We start from the raw sequence: 27,506 nt of genomic DNA on the forward strand, positions 1-27,506 counted from the left end.
GGTAAAGGACAATTTCTAAACTGCAGAGAAAATATAACTCTCTTCCTGAAGCATCTCAGACCACATGACTGGCAGTTCTAGAACATGCACCGTGGAGTATACAGTAGTCATACTTTCTGTCATCCTACTGTATGAGCCTCTCAGGGCAGGCCCAAAAGCTTCCTTTGATTCTCCTGGAAACCAGGTGCCTTATAGCATCCATTGGCCATGCATGACATGGATTCTCAGGGAAGCTCAACTTGAGCCACCTTGGCACAGTGGATCTCAGTTTGTCCCGTCTCATAAACCAATGTCTGTTCTCTGTCACAGCATCTGTATCTGCTTCTTTGCCATCTAATCCAGAGCACAATTAACAAAGTGAAGCATGTTTTCCAGAGGTCTTAGAAGCCATATCTTTCTCAGTCATCATTTGGGGTGATTACAGGGAGAAGTATAACTTTGTCTTATTGCCATGGGATAACGTAGATGTCCTAATCCTTGCTGTGTAGAAATAAGACCAAACCAAATGTCTGTTCTGAATTATCTTTCTGCCTAAATGGAGCCCAGGAGGGACCCTAACTTGCAAAAAATATATTATTCAGCCCAATGCTGATTTCATTTCCTAAAAGAGATTGGGTCCAAATAAGACTTTAATTGAATTCAGCCTCTTGACCTGATACTGACTTGGTTCTCCCTCCTAGTGCCTTCCAACATTAGACAAGAGAGGAGGAGGAGGAGGAGAAATAGACAAATAAAGCGATTCACATGGATTTATGGGCCGAGCCACTTCCACATTCCATAAAGCCCAAATGACTGTATAGGAAACAGCTGCAGTATTTACTGGGGACTGGTAAGGCCTCATTACCATCCCACCTCCTCACAGGGGGTGTTTGGCTCCAAATGGAGTGCAATGGAGGGAGTAATTGATTCTGCTGCCCTGGCACCTGGTGTTTCTGCCAAATGCCTGAGGTCACTGCAGCAAATAAACCCTGCTCCACTGGGTGGAGGGAGGCCCCAGGGCCTCTAGTGAGAGTTGGAGAGCAGAGCCAAGAGGAGGTCAGAAGAGATTTTGTTGTTCATCTGTTCATATCTTTGTCTATTCACTCTAGAATTATTTATTGAGCACCTACTAAATGTCAAATGCTGTTGAAGGCACAGGAACATAGTGACAGACATGGTTCCTGCCTTCTTAGAGCTTATGGTCTAGAGATGCTCTGTCCCACACAATAACCACTGAATTTAAATTTAAACTCATGAAAATGAAATCAAATGAAAAATTCAGTTCTTGGGCAGCCTGGGTGGCTCAGCAGTTTAACACTGCCTTCAGCCCAGGGTGTGATCCTTGGAGACCTGAGATCAAGTCCTGCATCAGGCTCCCTGAATGGAGCCTGCTTTTCCCTCTGCCTGTGTCTCTGCTTCTCTCTCTCTATTTCTCTCTCTCTCTCTCTCTCTCGGTGTCTCTCATGAATAAATAAAAAAATAAAACCTTAAAAAAAAATTCAGTTCTTGGGCACCTGGGTGGCTCAGTTGGTTAAACGTCTGCCTTTGGCTCAGGTTATGATCCCAGGATCCTGGGGTCGAGTCCTGCATCAGGCTCCCTGCTCTACAAGGTGTCTGCTTCTCCCTCTACCCCTCCCCTCTGCTTGTGTTCTCACTTTCTCTCTCTCTCTCAAATAAATAAATAAATAAATAAATAAATAAATAAATAAATATATTCTAAAAAAGTTCAGTTCTTCAGCCACATTTCAAGTGCTCAATAGGCTATTGTATTGGACATTCCAGGTACAGAACATTTCTACCATTGCAGAAAGTTCTATCAGACACACGTGTCTACTGTGGGTAGGATGTGGAGGGTATGGAGGCTGTCATTAGGTGAACAAACATATACATATATAAGATAATTTCAGATGTAGTGATAGCATGAAGAAAATAAAACAGATGAGTGGGCTTGAGTTGCCTGGGTGGGCTTCCTTGAGAAGGTGATGCTTGGCCAAGACCCTGGAAGGCGCTGAGTGAATAGCATTCTAGAAGTATAAGAAAGCCACTGTGGCTTGGAGTAGGGAACCAGAGAGACAGTGGTATGAAATGAGGCCAGAAGCAAGAAGAAGCCCAATCACATGGGATCGTGGGGAAGAATATGCATTTAATTCTAAGTGGTGGGAAGCCACTGCTGGATTTTTACCAGCAAACTGTCATGATCTGATTTACATGTTAAAAGCACATTCTGGCCCCTACATTGATCATGGATTGTCAGGAGGCAAGAGTGGAGGCAGAGGACCAGGAAGGACCTACTAAAGCTGTCCAAGTAAAATAAACTGAGCCTTTGGGCAGCCCGGGTGGCTCAGTAGTTTAGCACTGCCTTTGGCCCATGGCCTGATCCTAGGGGCCCAGGATCCAGTCCCACACTGGGCTCCCTGCATGGAGCCTGCTTCTCCCTGTGCCTGTGTCTCTGCCTCTCTTTCTCGCTCTGTGTCTTTTATGAATAAATAAAGAAAATCTTTATAAAAAAAAAAAAAGAAAGAAACAGCCTTTGGTATCAGGAACAAAAGGGCAGCAGCTAACCCCGTAAAGTACCCCATCCTCACAGTACAGCAGCACTTGGTGTTACCTTGTCTCACTTGCCTTTGTGTCTCTCTAAACGATGGTAACAGTCTTTCCTCTACCCCACTTGTCTTGCTTATTCTAGTCTCGTATCCAACTGCCACTGGAGTCACCTTTTCTGAAATTATGAATCTGATGAGGTCAGTTCCCTTTGGGGGTGCCCGCTTGAACCCCAACCAAACTCCAAACTCCTTACTGTTGCTCAGGAGGCTCTTCACTCTCTGGCCCACATCTCTGTCCAGTATCATCTCCCCCGTGCTCTGCCTTCAGCTTGGGCTCCAGCTACACTGATTATCATCCCCCAGCTCATGCTGCTCCTCTGCCCAGAGCACTTTCCCTTCTTGGACTTGCTATCTCCAGCTCTCCATCTTCCCAGGCCCAGCCTAGAACTTTCTGCTTCTGAGAAGCTGTCTCTCAGTTCTCTAAGCCCAGGTTAAATGCCCTTAGTATCAGGTTCCATGGAACCCTGTATTTCTCTACCACATTGAATTATAATTGCTTGTTTACCTGTCTCTTCCATTAAACTAAGATCTCCATGACAGTTGAGACTGTGTCTGTTTGGTTTGTGATTGTGTCTAGTTCTTCATATGCTTAGCTCATGAGAAGTGCTTAAGATGTATTTGTTGAGTGAGTAGGTATATGAGGTAAAAATCTTCAATTCATATCCTTTGATGTCCTTTGATATAGCTACTTTCTTTCCCTATACCTTCTTTTCATTATTATTATTATTATTATTATTTTTTTTTGAGTTAATCATCCTCTGGGCTTTCTACCCTAAGTATCTTTTTTTTTTTTAAGATTTTATTTATTTATTCATGAGAGACACACACACACAGAGGCAGAGACACAGGCAGAGAGAGAAGCAGGCTCCATGTAGGGAGCCTGATGCGGGACTCGATCCCGGGTCTCCAGGATCATGCCCTGGGCCAAAGGCAGACACCCAACCGCTGAGCCACCCAGGCATCCCTACCCTAAGTATCTTAACTCAGGCTGCCATAACAAATAAAACAGACTGGGTAGCTTAAAAAATAGATGTTTGTGTTTTCACAGTTTTGGAGGCTGGAAGTCCCAAGATCAGGGGATCAGCGTGGTTGGATGCTGGTGAGAGCCTTCTTCCTGGCTTGCAGATGGCCCCCTTCGCACTGTATCCTCACATGTCAGAGGGGAGGAAGAATGAATGAAGTGATGGAAGGAGAGAGGGAGAGAAGGTAGAGGGAGGCCATGTGCAAGCTCTCTTCTTGTAAGGCAGTAACCCCGGTCATGAGAGCAGGGTCATGAAATCCCGCTCTCATGACCTCATATTATCCTAATCACCTCCCAAAGGCCCCGCCTTCAAACACTATCACATTGTGGCTTAGGACTTCAACATGGGAATTTGGAGGGGGTATACAACCTTCAGTCCATAACACTGAGACAAGGTGAGAATTTGATGTTCTCCATTTCCTGCCCTGATCTCTAGGTCTCTTAGGAATTTATTGGCAGTTTATGGCCTGCATGACTGTAGTAGAGTCAGATGACTGAGGTTTAGAGCCCAGCTCTAAAAGTTATGAGTTATAAGATCCTGATCAAGTCACATCATCTCCTACTTCTCCCAGCACTAGATGAAGGGCATCTAAGGTGGTCAGGACATACTCATTAACTGCATACACAGGCTCAGTGGGCACTTTGATAATTCCTCATAGCCATATGATAAGCCTTCTCATTCATTATCTCACTTAATGCTTCCAAGAACCCTAAGAAGTCATATTATTCTCTCATGGCAGAGATGAGGCAGTTAACTCTGAGAGTCTCAAGTTGGTCCTTTGTCCTGATCCTGGAATTTTTCCCCCATGCTCTTGTTTCATGGTCTCCTGTATTACATCTTTGCCTTCTCTCTGATCTTGACTTCCAGCCTCCAGAACCTTGAGAAATAAATGTTTGTTGTTTATAAACCACACAGGCTGTGGCATTTTGTTATAGCAGCTTGAAGAGACTAAGACTCTTGGCCGCGTGACAAAGCACCCATGACCACGTTGCTGAGTGACCTCATACTTTAGAATTTAAAAACTTAAGAAGGTACAGATTCTTTGGTGTTAGACTTTCATGGGGTCATACATATCATACATACACACATCCCTTTTTTTTTTAAGATTTTATTTATTTAGTGAGACAGAGGGAGGGAAGGGCAGAGGGAGAGAGAGAGAGACTAAATCTCTCTCTCTTTTTTTTTTTTATTGGAGTTTGATTTGTCAACATATAGTATAACACCCAGTACTCATCCCATCAAATGCCCTCCTCAGTGCCCATCATCTAGTTACCCCATCCCCCCACCCACCTCTCCTTCCACTACCCCTTGTTAGGAGTCAGGAGAGACTAAATCTCAAGTAAACTCCACACTGAGTGCTAAGCCTGACATGAGGATCAATCTCACAACCCTGAGATCATGACGTGAGCTGAAATCAAGAGATGGACACTTAAATAACTGAGCCATCCAGACGCCCCATATCATACCCTTTTCTACCCCTTTCAAGTTTTGAACCAACTAAGAAGTAGATAAAGCAAACAGATGGAGAGTCTGTGTTTATTTAACAAACACATGTGAGGCACTTACTAGGTGCCAGCCAGCAGTTTGCCCAAGGTCACACAGCTAGTAGGTGGCAAGGCCAGGCTTCAGCCCAGCTCCAAAAACTTGTTATTCTGCTTCTTTTTTTTTTTTTTTTTTTTTATTTATGATAGTCACACAGAGAGAGAGAGAGGCAGAGACACAGGCAGAGGAAGAAGCAAGCTCCATGCACCGGTAGCCCGACGTGAGACTCGATCCCGGGTCTCCAGGATCGCGCCCTGGGCCAAAGGCAGGCGCCAAACCGCTGCACCACCCAGGGATCCCTATTCTGCTTCTTAAAACATAGGCTTTGGGATGCCTGGGTGGCTCAGCGGTTGAGCGTCTGCTTTCCGCTCAGGTTATGATCCAGGGGTCCTGGGATGAAGCCTTGCATTGGGCTCCCTGTGAGGAGCCTGCTTCTCCCTCTGCCTGTGTCTCTGCCTTTCTGTCTCTCTCATGAATAAATAAATAAAATCTTAAAAAAAAAACAACAACAACAACCAAACAACAACATAAGCTTTATTTGTGATAAAACTGGATTGGATAACATGGTTTAGACGAATATCCAAAGAGGGGAGTTAACTCTCTATATCTGAATTAGACTCTCCCAGCTAGTTGTGGCCACCACAGGTATCCTCCACAGGGGGACAGGGCAGAGCTTGCCCTGCTCCTCTTACTGCAAGGTCAAAAGAGCATAGCAGAATGTATCCTTCCCGTAAGCAGGGACTTCCAAAAAGAGTAGATGAAGGGGCAAATTCAGTCCCTCCTTTCAAGTTCACCAATCGGCTAAGTCACTGTTTCTCCTCTGGGGAGGAGTGAGTGAGTGAGTGAGTGATTTAGGAATGGGGAGAATGGCCAGGGTGATTACATTTAACATGGATCTCTTCTGTGAATTCCCCTTCCTTTTTTCCCCCTACATCCTTTCCATAGGAGACACATGTTGATTTTGTTCATCTAGAATCCATTCCTCCTTCTTCTGGAATAGCACCTTGGTCCTTCTTTGGGAATCTATTGGGCCATGTGGATTGGGACTGATGCCATCCCACAGTTCCAGGGACAAGCCCACGATCCAGGCCTGGCCAAGCAGAACATTCTACCCCTCTGGCCACAGTGATTGGTTCATGGATAGCCATGCATCCCACCCTGGGCCAGTTGGCTATTCCTGGGACTTTTGCTAGAACTCTTGGGAAAGACTTTGCCTTCCATGTTGGAATTGCCAAACTGGGGGAATGTGAGCCTGGAGCTGTTGGGGCCACCTTTGTCATCTTACTTGGAGAGCCTGCCACCCTGCAGGAAAGCAGAATGGAGAGTTAGAGAAAGACATACAGTGTTCTGTTGACATTGTTAGGGCCCCTGGATCTAGCCATACCTGATTTATGTTCATTGTGAATGAACAACATTATGAATGAAAAACAATCAATAGGTTTTTCCCTTTCTGTGAAGTGTTATTTATATCCTTTACTTATTTCTTCACTGGATGTTGGTGTTTTTCTCATAGATTTGAAGGACCTTTTTTTTTTTAGCATTCACTTTTTATTGCAGTGAAATTCCCATAACACAATCACTGTTTTAAAGTGTACAATTCAGGGATGCCTGGGTGGCTCAGCGGTTGAATGTCTGCCTTTGGCTCAGGGCATGATCCTGGGATCTGGGATCGAGTCCCACATCGGGCTCCTTGCAGGAAGCCTGCTTCTCCTTCAACCTGCGTCTCTGCCTCTCTATCTCTCTGTGTCTCTCATGAACGAATAAATAAAATCTTAAAAAAAATTAAGTGTATAATTCAGTGGCATTCATAGGATTGTAGAATCATCACCTCTTTCTAGTTCCAAAACATTTCCATCACCTCCAAAGAGACCCTGTATCCATTAAGTAGTCACTCTCTATGCCCCACCTGCCAGCCCCTGGGAGCCACTCATCTGCTTTCCATCTCTGTGGGTTTATCTAGTCTGGATATTTCATATAAATGGACTTGTACAATATGTGACCTTTTGTGTCTGGCTTCTTGCACTCAGCATAATGTTTTCAAGATTCATTCATATTGTAGCATGTATCAGTACTTCATTTCTTTCTATGGCTGAATAATATTCCGTTGTATGAATAGACCATGTTTCATTTTTCCATTTACCTGTTGATGGCCATTTGGATTGTTTCCACCTTTTGGCTCTCGTGAACAGTGTAGCTATGAGCATTCACATGCAAGTATTTATTGGAATTGTATGTTTTTGTATATTAGGGAAATTAGTCCTTGGCCTATCATTGGTGTTGCAAATATTGTTCTTCAATTTACAGTTTGTCTTTCACTTTGCTTATGGTGGTTTTGGCCAGGCAGAATTTTGAAAAAAATGTTATGTAGTTGACTGTCAGGCTTTTATGGCTTAGAGGTTTTGTGACATGGGAAAGCCATCCTTATACTTGAGGTTGTAAAATAATTCTTCCATCAAAGCTGCCACTTATACACTCATTTCCTCAAATGGGGATTAAAAACAGTCCACTTGTACTCTCCCCTAGGGTTATTGTGGGGCCCAAATAAGATGAATGATATGAAAGGGCTTTATAAAATATAAACCAGCATATACATGCATGGCATGTTGTCATTGCCACTATTAATTGTATGCAGTCCTGGCACTAACTAGCTGAGTTCTGTGGTTGTTTTCATTTTGCAGAGCAGAGATTGAAGGGAAGAATTATGCACTGAGCCAGCTAAGGATGCAGTAGTTGATAGCATTGGAGAATGTCACAGAAAGTGTCAACTCTTACTAGTTATCTTGGGAAGGTTTCATATTTGACATTCCCCCCCCGCCCCCCAAATTGCCTTAAACCCAAAACTTTTCTGGTCACTCTTCCTCCAAGTAGAGTCTTTTTTTCTTCCCCCCCCTAACCAGGAAAAGAAACCAGTTCAGTGAGTTTTGTGTTATTCAGCTGTAATTGTAATTTGAGCCTCATCAGTAGCCATTTTGACATGTTTTCCTTAAATTTTTTTTTAAGATTTTATTTGTTTATTCATGAGAGACCCACAGAGAGAGAGAGGCAGAGACATAGGCAGAGGGAGGAGAAGCAGGCTCCATGCAAGGAGCCCAATGTGGGACTCCGTCTGGGGAATCTGGGATCACTCCCTGAGCTGACGACGGCAAAGACTCAACCACTGAGCCACCTAGGCGTCCCCGTTTTCCTTAAGTTTTTTTTTTTTAAGATTTATTTATTTATTTATGATATATATAGAGAGAGGCAGAGACACAGGAGGAGGGAGAAGCAGGCTCCATGCTGGGAGCCCAACGCGGGACTCGATCCCGGGACTCCAGAATCACGCTCTGGGCCAAAGGCAGACGCTAAATGGCTGAGCCACCCAGGGATCCCCTCCTTAAGTTTTAAACCTAAATTCTTCTTCTTTTTTTTTTTTTAATGGCAAACTTTAGGTTGAACGTTGTATTGATTGAGGAAAACAAGTTAATATTTGACAGTTATTCCTACAATGACTGTTCTGGTATAGAATTGTGTGCTAGTTAGTTAAGTCCTTGGGCTCCCATATTGATCAGACCTGGGTTTGAATATGATTCAGAAAAAAAAAAAAGAATATGATTCAGTTAGTAGCTAGTTGTGTGATATTGAAAATTGCTTCATTGCTCTTGTGCCTCTGTTTTTCCCATCTGTAAAACAAGGATGATTATAGAACTGACCCATTGGATTGTAGAAAGAAGTCAATGATAAAATCTATGTAAAGTACTTGGCCCACTACCTGGATGGAATGAGGGCTTGATAAATACTAGCTATTAGTATAACTCAAGAATAGCTAAAAGAACTTAGGAAATGAGCCTGAGATAAATGGAATATACCCTTCCAGGGGGTATTCCCATTGTTGGGGGTGGCACAGATCAAATGACATAGTAGAGCCCCTTCCCAGTCACATACCACACTTATTTTTGGAGAAATCTTGTTCTGTTACTACCTTGTAAAGGGTAATCATCAGGAATGGGAGTTGGTTCTCCTATAACAAAGAAGTGGCAATGTAGAGGAGAGTGTTGCAGAAGAGCAGCTGGAAAGTAGGTGAGCCGTGGAGAGTATTAGAGGAAAAAAGTTGAGGGCATCCTACTAAGGTTCCTGTCCAGGTTGTACTACCTCCTCTTGGGAAAGGAAGATTCTGGATGACGTGGGTTCACTCTGTGTAGTGATGTATTTGCAGGGGATATAACCCTTTTCTTCTTTCTCCTCTCTTTCTGCTCTTGACCCAGGGATCAGTGGAGCTCCAACTCTGATCCTAGGCCCAGCATGGTTAAGCCCTAAGAAAGAAGTTACATCTGTGGGACCTCTGCTATGTGCCAGGCACTCTAAGTTCATGATCACCTGGATTCTGTGCTGTGAGTAACATCACCACCATTTTACAGATGAGGAAACTGGATTGAGGCTCAGTGAAGCACAGAAATGAGTTAGGGCCCCCCGATACGGTGATAAGTGGTAGAACTGGAATTTTTTTTTTTTTAAGATTTTATTTATTTATTCATGAAACACACAGAGAGAAAGAGAGGCAGAGACATAGGCAGAGGGAGAAGCAGGCTCCATGCAGGGAACCGGACATGGGACTCGATCCCGGGTCTCCAGGATCATGCCCTGGGCTGAAGGTGGCGCTAAACCGCAGAGCCACCCAGGCTGCCCTAGAACTGGAATTTTAATCACCATCAGTCTTACACCAAAATCCAGCTTCTTTTGCTGCTCAGCACATAACTCCATACCATACTTCACTTGATTCTTTTCTTTTCTTTTTTTAAAAAGATTTTATTTATTTATCTGAGAGAGCGAGAGAGAGCATGAAAGAGATCTCTAGCAGGAGGGGAAGGGTAGAGGGAGAAGCAGATTCCCTGCCAAACAGAGCCCCAATGTGAGGTTCAATCCCAGGACCCTGGAATCATGACCTGAGCCCAAGGCAGATGTTTAACCGACTGAGCCACCTAAGCACCCTTCACTTCAGTTTCATATAGTCTTTTATGTTATTTCTGTGGCTCAGTGCCCTAATACATGAATCTCCGGGAAATATTTGAAATTTTAATAACGATGAGAATAGCTGACACATACTGGTTCTGGCCTCCAATGGGTTAAAGCAAGGAGGTCAGGTCACTTGTGCCATTTCTCAGAACTCCAATAGCAGAGCCAGGCAGGGAATCTAGTCTGTCATGTCCCAAGATTGTGGTACTTAACTCTTTTTGCCTTTGAGAGTCTATGCTTGAGGCAAGGATACTAATCTCTGAGCACATCTTTCTCAGGTAAGTGTATGGCTTTTGTTGTTTTAAAATGGCTCCAACGGGAACCTTAGAGGGACTGAGCATGCCCCTGAGAAAGGTAAGGCAGGAGGGTGATGTCACTGGTTGTGGGACAGTACTAGCAACTCTGTGACTTTCCATCTCTGGATATGAAGTTGTAGTAAGCCTTGTGATTCACCTCCCCAACTTCTCCCTATGCTTTCTCTCAGCAGATCCTATGCCTTCCCATCAGCAGGCTTAACTCATACTGTTTGCTCTATAAGAATATCCTGTCTCCTCCCTACCCCCTGGCCCCAGGCCTGTCTGAGGAGACCCAACTGCCACCCTTTCTGGGAAGCCTCAGTGGATAGAGATGGACTGATTTCTGAACCCAAATCCAATCATTTATTATACACTCAGAGATAGGCAAATGTGAGACTGAGAAATTTGTGAAAATATCAAACTGAGGGGATAAACATATTAATAACCTTAATATGTGTAATTCCTGTGCTCAGCAACCCTATAGTGCTTGATTTAATTTTTTTTTTTTAGTAGAAAAAATCTTATTCTACTGAAGTGCATGTGAAATGGGTTGAATCTCTTTAGTAGAATGCAGGAATACTCAAGCATTCGCATCATCACAATCTGGTGTCAGAGAGCCTATGTTTGAATGCTAGTGACTTTGGCTAAGTCACTTCCCATCTATGCCTCTCTTCCTTCATCTGTGAAAGATGGATGCTTCTACTACATTGTTAGTTTTTTTTTGGAGGCTATCATGGGGTAATAATAATTGCTACCATTTATGGAGTGCTTATTATGTGCCTGGCACCATGCTAAGCTTAGCTTCACATTCTTATTTGAGCCTCCTAAGAGCTCTCTCTTCTTTAAGTTGCTTACCCAGCAATATTTTCTTCCCCATAACGCTTATCTTCTTCTACCATATTGTATCATTTACTCATTTTGTTTATTTTTCATCTTCCTCTTCTAGGGCCTCTTGCTTTGCCTAACTCCAGGAGGTACCATTCACTGTGCATTCCGAGTTCTGCCTTTACTGAGAATATGAACATGATTGGTGGGGATTTCTCAGAGTTGTGTAATGTGGAGACCTCGGAGCTCCAGGAGGACAGGGATTTTTTATTTTTAAATGTGTGTGCTTATTTTGATCATTGCTGTATCCTTGTATCCAGAACAATGCCTGACCTATAGTAAGCTTTCCATAAATATTTGTTGAAAGAATGAATTAAAAAGCTCTTAAAGAGAGCCTGTTTTACTGGTGAGGAAACTGAGACTCAGTGAGTTACTGATTTGCCTAAACCTCCAAGAGACACTGAGGCAGCTGGGTGTTTCCAGCATGCCTGCTTTCAACAGCTTTGCAAAGCTGCATGTCTGAAATGCCTGGCATTGTCCCTGCCAGCCCGCAATTGCTCAACAAATATTAATGAGCTTGCCTACATGGGTCAGCCTCTCTCCTCTGTTAGACAATCCCTATAGAGTAACAAACTGTCACATAGCCATTACTTTGAGAAATTAAATTAAATTGCAAGGTACAAAGAAAAGGTGAACCTTTTGGAGTTATTGGAAGAAAAATTCCTAACCCGACTGTTAATGGAGTTTGCAGGGGCCTCCCAGGCCTTTCCCACCCGATTCTTTTTCCTGCTGCTTCCCCTTTTGTGAGCATTTCTTCCCCTTTTTGCTTGCAGTGAGTTCTCTTCTCCTGTAGGCTACAATGTGTCAGTTGTTATAAAATCCGGGAGGTGGAGCTTGGTGACGAGGTGGGTGGGGGAGCGCTCAGCCAGCCCTGCAGGGCGAGCAGTCCAGCCCTGGTTCACCCGAAGCTTAAACCTTGCAGCAGGAGAACTTCCATCTCGCTCTCCTGGCTTTGATCCTCACTGTACATCAGACCCGAGGCGCCGAAGGGAGGGAGGATGCGAGATGACTGGCCCTTTGGCAACCTGACCATCTCCTTAGCAGAGCTTTTGAAAGCCAGCCGGGGACTGACTGCGCGACCGCGACCAAGGAGGCGCCGCGCCTCTCGTGGATGTGTGTGTGTGTGTGTGGGGGTGGGTGGGTGAGCGGGTGTGAGTGAGTGAATGTGTGTGTATGTGTGCGTGTAGATCACGACTGTGTGTGTGTGTCCGGATGAGTGTAAGAGTGCACGCGTGAGTGTGTTTGTGTGCATGTGTGTGTGATTGCTCTTGGTTATTATTTCTGCGGAAGAAACATCTTGAAAATCTGGGACAGGTTACTGTGTTCCTAGGGTGGGAGTTCTTCTTTTGCAAGAGGAGCTGACCAGACCAAGCTCCTAGAGACATTTTTGTTTTTTTCCCCCCCGGAGAGTAAAGAGAATTTTCCTCCCGGAACGAGAGGGATTTCCCCCCCCTGGTTCTGCAGCCTTGTAAAAGAGATTAGCCCCTAAACCTGTGAAATCGACTAGAGCCGTGTGATTACCAGGGCTTGAGAGAGGACTCGGGAAGAAAAAGAGAAATAAATCAAAAGCCTGTCAGTGCCTTTGGCCACGTTGGAAGATGTCATCTCAAACTAAGTTCAAGAAAGACAAAGAGATCATTGCCGAATATGAAGCCCAAATAAAAGGTGAGAAGAGGGCTGGGGAGTCATGCTTCCCCTCCCCTTTCCTTTTTCTCTTGCTTTGGCTTTCTTTTACCCTTTTCCTCCCTGCCATCACGAAATGTTGTTATGCATCAATAATCTTATTGTGAGTAGAAACAGTGGCAGCCGCACAAGTCCAGACTGGTTTCAACTGCAGAGAGCGCTGGCGCTGGCTGTATGGATTATAGAACGGGCAGCAATCACTGCATTGCAGGTGTGTGAGGAGGATCCTACGCCCGGCTTTAGGAGTGTCGCGGATACTCCATCATCTTGGCGGTGACATGTCACTCTAAGGCCATTTTGACAGTCACTGCCTCCTCCCCCCTTCCATGCTGAAAGCCCCCGAATATGGTTTTTTACTATCTGCATTTATTTTTCTTTCTTCTTCTTGGTTTTTGTCATTGCTTTCCCTTGCCTCTTTCTCTGGGCTGGAAGCCACATACATGTGCACAGGGAAGCAGCATCCCTGGGCTGCAATTCTTTGTCAGTGTTTCTCTGCTGGCCTGGGTTGCCATGGATTAACTGTTATAGGGCATATCGATCCGAAGTAATGCAGGCATTTAGGCATAAAGAGGGAGCTCGGTGAAGAAAATGTATTCTCTCACAGTGTGCAGCCCCAATCACCGGCCGTCCGCTGGTGAGCGTGTGGGGTCATCAGCCCTCATTCAAAGCCAACAGCTTAGTGTGCCCTTTCGGCTGGTAGGAGGCTGGTAGGAGCTGCCTGGCTGCCGTAGTGCCTGCGGAAGCCTGCCAGCAGGGTGAGATGACCTCTGGCTGCGCGTTCCAGCTCTGCTGCCACGGGGTGCACGCTCCTCTTAGAAGCTGCTCCCCTAACCCTCACTAGCAAGGCAAGATAAGAAACCAGACACAATCAGATAAATGCAGGCGGAGTCCTCATTCACGCCAGACTGGGGTTCTCCCACCTTCATGAGTTTTAGGCTCAGCTTTGGCAAGGAAAACCTAAAAGCACCATGCTCCCCGCTTTCCCTGAGGATGTACCCCGAGGGAAGCCTGGGCCTGCGCCTCTCAGTGTCTGGTCTCTTTCTGGTTGCGGATCTCCTTGCTGCGACACAGGGTGTGTTGTGGTCTTCCATGCAAAGGCTGAAGACGGAAGATGTCTTCAGGGCATATTGATGCCTGCCCTTGAGGCTCTGGGTGGACTATTTGAGCAAGTTGGTCATTTGGGGCCCCTGGGGGACCTGAGACTGCCACACCTGCTTTTAGGTGCTGCTGCAGCTCCGGACTCGGTGACCCAGGAAGTCGGGTCGCCTCCCCAGGAGCAGCGGGAGGCCGGCATCCACAGCTGCTGCACACGCTTCAGATGCTTGGGAACCTTTGGGAGGGGAGCAGCCATCAGGGGAGGGCTTTGTTTTTTTTCCAGTCTCGCCAAACGTCTTTTGCCTTTTAGTTCTGGTCAGACCCGGCATGCTAATCACCTCTGGGTAAACCCTAGGGCAAAATAAGCAGAAAACCCTTCTCCAGTGTTCAGTTCAGTATGGAAAACAGTGACTTAGACGATGTTTCAGCCTTGCTGAGAATTTAGGAGCAAGCCCTTTAGTGGTTAGAGATTTGAATTCACCCGACTGCTCCAATACAAAAGCCCAGGTTCAGTCTTTTGCATACACACTTTTTAGCGAGTTTGTATTTTGTAAGATGAATGTTAGCTGATTATTATTGTTCTTTTTAACTGAGGTTCCCCCAAAAATGCCACAACAGAGAAGGGGATGTTCAGTTTTGGACATTTTGGGGGTTTTCATTAGCATTGTCATGGTAGAAAATAACATTTGTATTTTGGATTTTTGGATTTTTGGATTACGACTACCACTGGGCCTGTGTGAACTTTGCTTGGGGATCAATTAAGCATTTATTCCTCTGGCTGGTTCTTTTTTTTTTAAATACTTTTTTGCCTTTCACTTTTATTTTAACAACTACTCAGCAAGTCCAAGGTAACACATGTCAGCAGGAAATTTGTCCACATGATCTTGTCTCTTCCAGACGCTAAAGGTCTCTACATTCTGGTTAAAGCTGTTGAATTTTATTCCTTTAGAACTGATACCCACAAGCCTTAGGTCAGGATTGTTGCTGTGCCCAAAACCGTCTGGAATCTTTTCTTTCAAAATTCTGTTTATTATCCTCCTAATTACTGATGTACATACAGGGCTCTACACTTTCTTTGGCTCACTCCCAAACGGCACTACTCTCAGCCTGCACAATGTATGGAAAGGGTTCGTGTGAGCTCTGATATAGACATGAGCAAACGGAGGCCTGATGGGTTGGAATGACTTGCCCAAGGTCACAAGGCTGGAAATGTGAAGGCAGCAGATCTTGTTTCCCAAGACATCGTCTGCCTGAAGCTGCCCCTTGAAGGATTGATGTCAGTAGCAGATGGCGGTTTTGTGGTGGGGACTGGCTGCCTCTTGATGGGGCTCCATTGTTTACTCTCTTACTTTTATTCCTTGCCTTTGTTGCTTTGCCTCTGAAGAGCGTTTGACCAATCACCAAAAATAACGCCTGATGCCAGTTTCCTTTCTCCCTGGATAACATTTCGCCAGTTGGGTGCAAACACTTCACTTACTTAGATTTTGTCCTCTGTGAGTTGAGGGAGGCGAAGTTTTTGGTTTTTAAAAATGGTACTGAGTTCTTTGTTGACTTATTATTCTCTTTTATCTCTTTTTCAAGAATTTATTGACCTAAGGAGAAGGTTTTAAAACTGTTTTTTTTTTTTTCCTATTGTAAAAAATTTCAGATCCATGCCTTCTCTTGCCTCATCCAATACTTGAATCCCTTGGATTATGTATTTGCAACATAGTAGTATATCACGTGCTTGTACATTTCCAGTGATGGGGAACGCATCACTCCCCACGCCTACATAGTCTACCTATGGATAGCTCTGGCTGTTGTAAGTGGTTTGTATGTCCACCTATTTATTCTGTAGTATCCTCCCCTTGGGATTTCATAGCACAAGACAGATACTTCTTCCCCATGACTGCCCATTGGATGTTTGGAGATTCTGATCATAGCCCCTGGACTATGATTATCCTCATTTGCTCATGCAAGATGCTTATCTGCTGCTTAATCATCTTTGCTCTCCTTTGGATTTACTGTGTGCTGGGTTGCAAACTCCAGTGCCTTTAGGTGCTTGGCAGATAGAATAAAAGAGTGAAGCTGGCCAAGTAAGATGACTCGCGATAGTTGGTCCACCACCTCATGGAGGGCAATAGAAGAAAGGGTGGTGGTGATTATGGTAGGCTTGAGATCATGTGTCCCGTCCATATGGAAAGTCACTACTTGTGTTCAGCCTATTGTTGCCATTTAGGAATGTAGACTTAACTAGATCTTTCAATTTCTCAGCAGATGCCAGAGATCTAGATGAGAGCTTTATGCTATTAACGATATTTTGCCAAGGTACACTGGCGGGGTCCATTAGTAGAACCTGAGACACTTGATCTTGTGGGGTCATGAGTTCAATCAAGCCCCATGTTCAGTATAGATATTACTTACAAAAATTTAAAAAGTTTTGTGACCCTTGATCTTAGGGTTGTGAATTCGAGCCCCACACTGGGTATGAAGATTGCTTAAAAATAAAATCTTAGGGGGCACCTGGGTGGCTCAGTGATTGAGTGTCAGCCTTTGGCTCAGATTGTGATCCTGAGGTCCTGGGATCAAGTCCCGCATTGGGCTCCCTGCAGGGAGCCTGCTTCTCCCCCTGCCTATGTCTCTGCCTCTCTTTTATTTATTTAAAGATAAATTTATTTATTTATTTATTTAAAGATATTTATTTATTTATTTATTTAAATAAATAAATTTATTTTATTTAAAGATAAATAAAATTTATTTATTTAAAGATAAATAAAATCTTTAAAAAAAGATATTTTGCCAAATAGACCTTCAAAAGATCATACTATCAAAGATCTTCTTCAAGAGTGGCACTAAATTTTATATAAAGGTCTCTGGATGTGGTCAGAGAAAGAAAATAATTATCACCTCTTTTATGCTGAATGTTTAATGCTTCTTAATATAGCCCAAGGGTTGAATTAGCCCTTTCACTGCCCACCTTCTCATTGTACCATATTTATTATACCTGTCATATTTTTCCAATCCACTAGGGTAAGAGTTTTGTCAGAGAGAAGAAAATGATATGAATTTAGTAGGACTTGTTTTGGTGACCCTGTCCTGGCTCCGAATGGACTCTCTCTTCTGTCTAAGGTGCCTACAAGTGTCTCTTTATGAATTTGTTCAAGAACTTTGTTTGAGAGTGACATCACATTCTCTAGTCTGGAAATGGCACGTTATAGCTTCTTTCCCCTTTTGAAAATCGCAATAACATTTGCTGATCTCCAGAGTTTTGGCATCTATCCTATTTTTCACAATTCCCTCAAAGATTGCTGATAGTGTTTGATAATCTTATTTGCCAGAGTTCTCAGTATCCTGGGCTCTAATTCACCTTGCTGTCAGACATAATGATCTGTTCTTCTTTCATTCAGAGTTCCCATTTCCATTGCAACCTAATAGAACATTGAAATAGAAACACAATGACTGACTTTGGTGTTTTGTTTTTTAATTATACATCCATAGTCATTTTAGGCCATCTTTTTAATAGCAAAAGTCCAGAGTTTGGGGGAAGAAGAGCAGATTTTGAAGAAGATCACAGAGAAGTACTTATTTACTCATTCATTTATATATTCATTCACTAAACATTGATTATCTACTTTGTTCTTGGTCTTGTGCTGGGTGTTGTGAGTGATAACAGAATATATGATACATTCTTGACTTTCTAAGAGTTTTCTTGAAATACAGTGATAAAATCAATGAAGGAAATTAAAAAAAACTCAGAACACAAAAACTTTCAACTGAGCACCAGAATGAGTTTAGTCTTAAAGAGATGATGCCGTTGAATGAGTGAGTAGTGGGGACTGTGGCTGATTAGTGAGCTCACCTAGAGGAGTCAGCTGCTGCTCAGCTCATCCTTGCTGCCAGGCAGGATGTAAACCCAAAGTTATCAGTTCTTTCAGTGTTTCAAGGGCATCTGAATTTTAAAACAAAATGTTCTGATTTTTATTTAAATTTTTAAAAAATTTAAAAATTCTACAAAACAAAATGTTTTAATTTTTATTTAAATTTAAAAAATTTTTTAAATTTTTTATTTAAAATTTTTAAAATTTAGAAATTAAAAATATTTTAAAAATTGGGCTATCTTTTTAATTTTTGAGCTGTAAGAGTTCTTTTTTGAGTTGAGGGATGGGGTGGATGGGTGGTTCAGTCAGTTAAGTGTCCAACTCAGGTCATGATCTCAGGGTCATGAGATGGAGCCCTGCATGGGGCTCAGTGGGGCTTGGTGCTGCTCAGTGCAGAGTCTGCTTAAGTTTTTCTCTCTCCCTCTCCCTTTGCCCTTCCTTTTGCTCATGTGCGCGCTCTCTCTCTCTCAGTAAATAAACAAAATCTTAATATGTTTTTTTTTTTTTTTTAAAGATTTTGTTTATTCATTCATGAAAGACACACAGAGAGAGAGGCAGAGACACAGGCAGAGGGAGAAGCAGGCTCCATGCAGGAAGCCCGATGTGGGACTCGATCCCCAGACCCCAGGATCACACCCTGAGCCAAAGGCAGATGCTCAACCGCTGAGCCACCCAGGTGTCCCTAAATAAACAAAATCTTAAAAAACAAAAGGGAGGATAGTTGATGCACAATGTTAGTTTCATGTGTACAACATAGTGATCCCACAACTCTATATGTTACACTATGCTAAGCTCACAGGTGTAGCTACCATCGGTCACTATACACTATTACAATACTGTGGACTATATTCCCTATGCTGTGCCTTTCATCTCTGTGATTTATTAATTCCATAACTGGAAGCCTGCATCTCCCACTTCCCTTCACTGATTTCCCTCATCTCTCCACCCCCTCCCTCTGACAACCATCAGTTTGTTCTTTGTATTTATGGGTCTGTTTCTACTTTTGTTTGCTCATTTGTTTTGTTTTTAAGACTCCACACATAAATTAGATCATTATGGTATTTGTCTTTCTCTGACTTACTTAGCATAATAGCCTCTAGGTCTGTCCATGTTGTTACAAATGGCAAGATCTTATTCTTTTTTATGGCTGAGTAATATTCCATCGTATATGTGTGTGTATGTGTATATACATATATATCACATCATATATACATATATATATCACATCTTCTTTATCCATTCATCTATCTATCTATCTATCTATCTATCTATCTATCTATTAATCAGATTTGTGTTTTTGTTTTCTTTGGGTAAATGCCCAGCAGCGGGATTACTGGGTCATACCGTGTTTCTATTTTAAATATTTTATTTATTTATTCATAGACACAGAGAGAGAGAGCGAGGCAGAGACACAGGCAGAGGGAGAAGCAGGCTCCATGCAGGGAGCCCGATGTGGGACCCGATCCCGGGTCTCCAGAATCATGCTCTAGGCCAAAGGCAGGCGCCAAACCGCTGAGCCACCCAGGGATCCCCCAGTGTTTCTATTTTAAGTTTTTGAGGAACCGATATGATGTATTCCACAGTGGCTGCACCAATTTACGTTACCATCAACAGTGCCCAAGGGTTCCTTTTTGGAGCTATAATAGTTCTTTATTTTAAATACACGTCCCTTTGCAGATATATGATTTGCAAATATTTTCCCCCATTCTGTGGGTTATCCTTTTCCTTTTTTTGATGGTGCCCTTTGAAGCACAAAAGTATTTAATTTTTATGAAGTTTAGATTATCTATTTATTCTCATGCTTTTCATGTCAGATCTAGGTCTCTTTTGCCAAGTCCAAGGCCATGATGAAAATCTCTTGATTTTTAATGTAGCTCAAATTTTTAAGAAACGCTATGCTACCTGAACAAACCCATCAGTAAGACAGTGTTAGCTTATGGCCCAGCACTTTGCAACTTCTGGCCTACAAGTTGAAGGTGATGGAGCCTCAGCCAGTTTTCTTGTTTTATCTTCAGCTGTTTTCTCTATAATAAGCCTGTGCTCCAACAATCACATGAAACCAATCCTTGTCTGTGAATCTTTCATACTTCTTCCCACCTCCAAATCTTTCCCCATTTGTGCCTTTGTTTTGTTTAAAATATCCCCCCCTCCCCCCACCTTTCTTTGTCTGGCCAATTGCTGACCATCCTTCAATGCCTGCCCAAATAATACCTGCTTCTACAATATCTTCCTAATAACTCTCCTAGGCAGATTTAGTGGTTCCCTCACACCTGCCTTCCCCCTCCCCATATTCTGAGCCTTATTATCCTATATTACAATCTTGTGATCAATTCTTTGGCCATGAACTCTTGAGGCCAGAAATGCTCATGGTCATTTTGTTTTTCCAATGTGGTGGGCACAAGATAGGTTGAGAGAGTGACTGTTAAGTTACTAATAAGAAATTTTACTTTTATGACTTTTAGCTAACAGTTATTTGCTTTGACATGTATCTTAGTCTGCTATAACAAAATACCATGAAAGAGGAGGCTTAAACAATAGACATTTATTTCTCACAGTTCTGGAGGCTGGAAGTCCAAGATTAAGGTACCAACAGATTTGGTTTCTGGTTTTGTAGGTGGCTGCCCTGTCAGTGTATGTTCACATGGCCTTTGCTCAGTGTGTAGAGAGAGAGAGCTGTCTGTCTTCCTCTTCATATAAGGGCACTAATCCCATCACAAGGGCCCCAACTTCTTGACCTTCTACTAAATCGAGTTATCTCCCCAAAGCCTCATCTACCTCTAAATACCATCACATTGGGGATTAAGGCTTCAACATATGAATTTGGAGGGGGAGACACAAACACTCAACTTATGAGTGTTTTTTGTTCATTGAAAGTGGGGGTTTTATTGAGAAAGGAAATACTCTCCAAAGTTTGCTGAAGTTCCTTGTTTGTCCCTGATAGTGGAGATTTGGTGGTGGCTGATGTGTTGAAAGCCAAGGTGATGTTTGATGAGGTGATGTTTGCCACAGTCATGGTGGAGCGTGCATTCTAGACTCTTTCCATTTTGGGGATCTCAGTGGATCTGTGGATCTGTATTGGCTGTTTTTGTAGTTGTCAACCACCAGAGTTTGTTAGAGACAACCTTTCCTTTCTAGAAACTTCTCTCATTCATTCATTCATTCATTCACTTACTCATTCATCAGTGGCCATTACAAGTCATGCTTCAAGCTATATAACTATTTAGCAGTGGGAGGTAATTAACTTTTATTTAGCTCCAGGTCTCAGTCATATATAACAGTATCTCATTTTGTGATCTCAATAATTCTCTGAGGTAGTGATTATTATTCCCATTTTATTGATTAAAAGCTCTAATGTTCAGAGAAGTAAAATAAATTATGACATTGCATAGAAAACAGTGGCAGAGCTAGGGTTTAAGTGGAACCTTCCTGACTTCCAGCTGTATGGGTAGGCTGGAAGCCACATCCCAAGGTAATGTGGCTCTAAAACCCACGGGTTCCTTTATTGTCTGGGATGGGTCTTAATCTTTGACTTCCTACCCTTTCTAAAACTGCAACTCCCCCCCCCCCTTTTGTTTTTTTGAATATTTTATTTATTTATTCATGAAAGACACAGTAAGAGAGACAAAGACATAGGCAGAGGGAGAAGCAGACTCCCTCTGGGACTGATATGGGACTAGCCGCCCTGAGCCAAAGGCAGACGCTCAACTGCTGAGCCACCCAGGCATCCCTGTAACTCCTCTTCTAATCCAACTTTTCCTAGTGCTCACTGGACTCCACCTGGCTGTGTCAGATCCCTTCACACGCATATCGCGTGCCCTTCCCCCCACCCCCCCACGCCATGGAGTCACCTTTGGCAAAGTGCCCACTGGAGTATTCCTGTAGACTTGACTGAGGCTATCACATCTGCCTCTGTCAAACCTGGAAATATGGAACCGGAAATCTGAGTTGTCTTCTAGTCCAGGTCTCCAATTTCTCCACCCTCCACCCACCCCAGATGTGGAAACTGATGTTCAGAGAAGGGTTCTGGCTTGTAGATACTTGTAGACCATAGTTCCAGGAGGAGGAAAGCTCTCTCTGCTAGGCCCATTGCTGTAGGCTTGTGCCTGGCCTCTAGTTGGTGATCAATAAATATATGGAGTTGAATTGCTCTGGTGGGTGGTACAAGCTCAAGTGCTGGTGGTTGCCTGGGAGGCAGAGCTGAGTGGTACCTTGGAGAGCAGGATGAAGCAAGGATGTAATAGGGTAAGGATAGGAAGGGATGTTAGGCTAGGTCAGAAATTGGGTCCTTTCCTTGTTGTTGCCGGGAGGGGACAGGGGTTGACTTCCTCAAGATGCTGAGTTTCAGAACCTCTGGCCTAATACAGGACCCAGCAAGTCGTGTCCTGGGCTTCATTTCACTTGTAAATGATTCATTCCTGATGCTTATTGATGTTTATAAAATATCTTGGCTGGCCAGGAGTGGGATTTTTGGCTCTGTTTTCTTAATTTGTTTAATCATTAGGCCAATTTATGTTTGGAGTAGTGTTCCCTGAAATGTATCCCATAAAATTGGATGTAAAGAGGCATTAGGTGGGAAAAATAGTTCTGTGGTGAAAATGAGTCTTGGAAGTTCTAACATAAACTAAGTTAAATAGGTTTGTTTCCCGCAGGACTTCTGGGAACCTCGAATGTGTTAAGTACGAAGTGCCAAGAAGGGGCCATGGACTTTTCTCAAACTTGTTCAATCTTGTAGACATTTTTCATGGAGTGTTTCATAAGACTTTATTCCTGATATTACATTTGGAAAATATCAGACTACACAATTTGTGGATTATCCTGATTCTTTCTTTTCTTCACCAGTTCCCTAATTTTTATACTTTTCTAAGAGGGCAGTTTGAAGAGGGGAAGAAGTAAAACAAATGTGTATCTAGCTCAGCTAAGTGATATTGATGTGGTGTTTTGAGGTCACTTAGAAAATGTGGGTTTTGACATCTCCAATTACAGAGCGCTCAACCATTGATTTAAATGGTAATTTGGCGACAGCTTGCCCTGATCAATATGCGTGGCGTGTGGCCGTCTGCGTGTGACAGTGAGGGGATGCTCTCAGCTCCAGTGTTCAAGGTGCCTTGAGTGGACCTCAGCACTGCCCCTGGGATTGTACAATCGATACCAGGGGACGGTGGTGCAGAGGAACTTGTTGAAGCCCATAGCCTGTGCGCCTCAATGAACAGATCTCAGCCACAAATCCAAGTGTATGAGAAATGTGTTTTTCTGTAACTTAATTTCCACTTCTCATCTCCCTCTTCTGCTGGGGGTGGCAGAAATAAATATAAGTCAATTTGGGGTTTCCCCTCTACCCTTTAGTGTTGTGCCCCAAGGTCCAGGAGACTGAGGCAGTGCCAAGGGACATCTGTTGTGGTTTATCATCAATCTGCTTTGGCAACTGAGATAGCTTCTTTCCCTTCAGGTCTTCCGTGGCCTGCCCATGCCAGTCATCCTTCCTCTTTGCTCCCTGTCTCCAGACTCCTTCCTGTGTCCCTCTCTTCAAGCCTTCCATACTGTTTGCAAGCACCAGGAGTCATCCTGGTGCTCACATACCATGCTGAGTTGTGGGGGACTCTGGACATTTGTCTCAGGCCTGTCTTTTTTTTTTTTTTTTTCTTTTTTATTCATGAGAGAAGGAGAGAGAGAGGCAGAGATTGAGGCAGAGAGAGAAGCAGGCTCTATGCAGGGAGCCCAATGTGGGACTTGATCTGGGGACCGCGGAATCACGCCCTGAACCAAAGACAGATGCTCAACAGCTGAGCCACCCAAGGGTCCCTATCTTAAGCCTGTCTTGCTGAACCCTGCTCTTGCTTCTCCTCCAGTGCTTCTCTAGAGCTGTCTGGCTGAGGAAGCAGCCCAGCTCCTCTCTGTTCTCAGATTCTCCAAGTCTACATGGGAGTTCCTTTGTCACCCTCTTCCCCTTGGCTTGCTTGGGGTGAGGCAGGGTGCAGGCTGTTTTCCTATAGATCCATAAAATCTACATACACTTTCCTTTACTGACCCCTGGAATCTTTATCTAGGTATAGATTAGGGGTGGTATCCTGGCTCTTTGTCACCCCGACAGACATTCCCTCAAAGCTATTGTCCATAATCTACATTCTTTCTATTCTCCCTGAGGGGTAGGCTTTTGAAAGTCAAAAGCCAAGAATTGATTCTCTCTGTATTATCCCTGAGGCAATGAACATAGAATGCCTTCCTTGCCTGAATCTGGTTCAGAAGCCCTTAAAGAAATATGGAACAAAAACCTTCAATATTTCAAGATATTAATTGTAGTGAATCTCCTTTCTTTGCCACCTGCACCATCCTGGCCCAGACCCCTGTCACCTCTTGCTGGGACCATGACAACATTCTTCTAACTCAGGGTTTCTCAGTCTCTACACTACTGACATTTGGAGTTTGATTAGTTTTTGTTGTAGGGGCTTTCCTGACCTCTACCCACTTGATGTCTGTAGCACCCATTTCCCTCTCTCAAGCTGTGACAACCAAAAATATCTCCAGACATTGCTGATTGTTCCCTGGAAGGGGTGGGGGGTGTGTGGCCGCAAAACGGGCCTAGTTGAAAGCCAGTGACCTAACTGGTCTCCCTGCTTTTTCTCTTATTCTTATAGCCTGTTCTCTGCACAGTGGCCAGCAGTACTCCTTACACAATTTAAATCTAACTATAGGGCAGCCTGGGTGGCTCAGTGGTTTAGCGCCGCCTTCAGCCCAGGGTATGATCCTGGAGACCCGGGATTGAGCCCCACGTCAGGCTCCCTGCATGGAGCCTGCTTCTCCCTCTGCCTGTGTCTCTGCCTCTCTCTCTCTCTCTCTCTCTCTGTGTCTCTCATGAATAAATAAAATCTTAAAAAAAAAAAAAAAATCTAACTATGTTACTCTCTGGTTCCAGACCCTTCAGTAGCATCTCATTGGGTAAGAGTCAAATCCAGGGGTACCTGGGTGGCTCAGTCGGTTAAGCACTTGACTCTTGATTTTGGTTCAGGTCATGATCTCAGGGTCCTGCGATCAGGCCCTGTGTCAGGCCCCCTGTTCAGGCCCTGATTTGGGCTCCTGCATTGGCCCCATGCTCAGCATGACATCTGCTTGGAATTCTCTCTGTCCCTCTCCTTCTATCCCTCCCCTTGCTCACTCTCTCTCTCAATAAATAAAATCTTAGGGGTGCCGGGGTGGCTCAGTTAGTTAAGTGTCTGCCTCTGGTGAGGTCATGATCCCGGGGTTTTGGGATCGAGCCCTGCATGGAGCCTGCTTCTCCCCCTTCTTGTGTGTGCATGTTTACTTTATCTCTCTCTGTCAAATAAAATTTTAAAAATCTTTTAAGAAATCATAAAAAGAAAAAAAGTTGAATCCAAACCCCTTGCTAGGCTTAAGCCATATTCTGCCCACCTTGGCCACCTTATGTCTCCACAGTCCAAGCTTATAACCCACTTTGGGCCTTTGCACATAGCTTTTACCTCTCTTTAGAATCCTTTTCCCCTGGATTGTCACATGGCTAGCTCCTTCTTGGTATTCAGCTTTCAGCCCTCATGTCACTTTCTGACCACCCAACCTTAAATAGCCATGAAGTAACTAGTAGATTAACTGACTTGAATTCTCAGCAGAGCACTTATGGCTATATGATATTTTCCCTTCTTTATTTATTTTTTCTCTTTACCAGAATTGAAAGTCTCTGAGAATGAGACTTTTGTTTCTGTTGTCCATTTGTGTTTTGTTAGCTCTTGGAACAGACCTTGGTATATAATAGGTGATCAAAATATTTGTTGAATGAATAAATGAACATATATTTCCTTTTGATGGACTTTGCACATAAGCACATGTGGGTGTTCTGTTTCAGGGCACATGAGATTGTACTGGGAATTGCAGTTCAGAGGAACATAATGAAACAGATTTAGGCTTTCCCCAAACCCTGACAGAAAGGTAATTCAGGAAGATAAAGAATCCAAAGAATAGATAATTGTGTCTATGCAGGGCTGTCCAAGTCATTAGAGGGAATGAGGTAGAGGGACCATGTGGCCACTTGCAGGGATACTGCAGGGAATCCAATATTTTCTGTTAATTGAGTTCTTAGTATGTGTCTGATATGGGGACACAAAAATGAATAAAATATAGTCCTATCTCTGTCTTGATGGATTCACAGTTTTCTAGGAAAGATAGTTACAAAACTAGACTAGTTGATTATAATAAATATAATAAGTACTGGGATAGTGCTGGAACCACATACACATTGGGAATTGAGAATGAGAGTGACAGCTTTGCCTGGGAGAGCTGGAGAAGTTCTTATAGAAGAAAGCACTTTTGAGTAGGCTTTTGAAGGATGGATAAGAAGCTCAGCTGGTGGCAGAAGCCATGTCATGAGAGAGAAAGCATGTGCAAAGGTATGGGGTTATGCAGGAGCCTGGGTACTTGGGAAATGGTGAGAAGTTCGATGTGGCTGAAGTACAGAGTAGATGGAATGGAGTAGGGGTTGGGGATGGGATCAGAAAGGAGGAGAGCTTGAAGTTCCTTTCTAACCATTAGGTCCTATGAATCTTTGATCTTGGAGATGGAGGACGAGAGTCTTATTTTTTTTATTACCTTTTTCCCCCTTCTGATTATGGATATAATATATGCTTGTTATTTTAACAGTTTCTAAAATACAGAAAAATATAAAAAAGAAAAAAATCTAGAAGCCACTACCTGAGTTACCACTATAAACATTCCATGTATTATTACCTTCCAGACTTTATATCTGTCTACCAAATCTGTTTTATTCATGTATTCATATATATATATATATATGACAAAAAATGGGATCATAGATCTTCAATGAAAAGTCATAAAAATAAAGCTGATGGACAAATCACCCTAGGCCTAGAGCTTAAACTGGATAGAGTATGGCCTAAAAATATACAGACTTTGTCAAGTAAGAACATTAATCAATAGGCATGACCTTCCACATGTTTTGATGGTCCTTTAGAACAGCGGATTGGTTTGTTGGAAACCATTCTATTGTGATGATTGGCTTGTGTTGCCATTTCTGTCCCACTGGATTTTTTTTTTTTTTTTTTGGTCCCACTGGATTTGTATACGATTGGGGTGCACTGAGTTGACTCATTAAGAACTGCCCCTGACATCCGTCCTAACCACTTGCAGTTAAAGTTTTCCCCCCTTCCCAGTCCCCTAGACTGTCACTTCCCTGTTGGTACCCAAGCAGCAGTTCCCTGCCTTTGGCAGGAAGTATTAAGAGGAGAGTGTTGTCTAGGACAAAGAATTTAGCCTCAGCAGCATGTTGCCCTTCCCTGCTGGTACCTTTCCTTTGGTCTACCTATCCTCGTTCTTTACCAGTGTCCCTGGTCATCTGTAGTACTTTTGGGATTCCTGATTGCTGATCTGCTTCCGACAGTGACAACTTGTTTTTCCCCTTGCTTTTGATGGTTGGTGGGAATATTTCGGAATATAGTTTATTTTAGACTAGTAAGTTTTCCAACTCTTTGTCAGACAGGAAGGCCTGGATTCCTATAGGTGGGTAGAGCTCTCCCTCAGCGATTGGAGCACAGA

At 43.4% G+C, this 27,506-nt stretch overlaps 1 protein-coding gene across 6 annotated transcripts in view; it reads left to right on the forward strand.

Moving 5' to 3' along the window:
- Positions 1 to 12,171: 12,171 nt before the first annotated feature.
- The window catches only part of SRGAP3 (SLIT-ROBO Rho GTPase activating protein 3), a 252,413-nt gene continuing 237,078 nt past the window's right edge, over positions 12,172 to 27,506 (forward strand). For all 6 annotated transcript variants that reach the window (XR_013357452.1, XM_077857962.1, XM_077857963.1 and 3 more), the window contains exon 1: positions 12,172 to 12,981. Coding sequence is in view for 5 of the 6 variants with exons in the window: in XM_077857962.1 (XP_077714088.1) it covers positions 12,915 to 12,981 (67 nt within the window). In the remaining variant the exon portion in view is untranslated. The remainder of the gene's footprint in view (positions 12,982 to 27,506) is intronic.

Source organism: Canis aureus, chromosome 19 (assembly GCF_053574225.1).
Source record: "Canis aureus isolate CA01 chromosome 19, VMU_Caureus_v.1.0, whole genome shotgun sequence".
In the NCBI taxonomy this organism is placed as follows: Eukaryota; Metazoa; Chordata; class Mammalia; order Carnivora; family Canidae; genus Canis; species Canis aureus.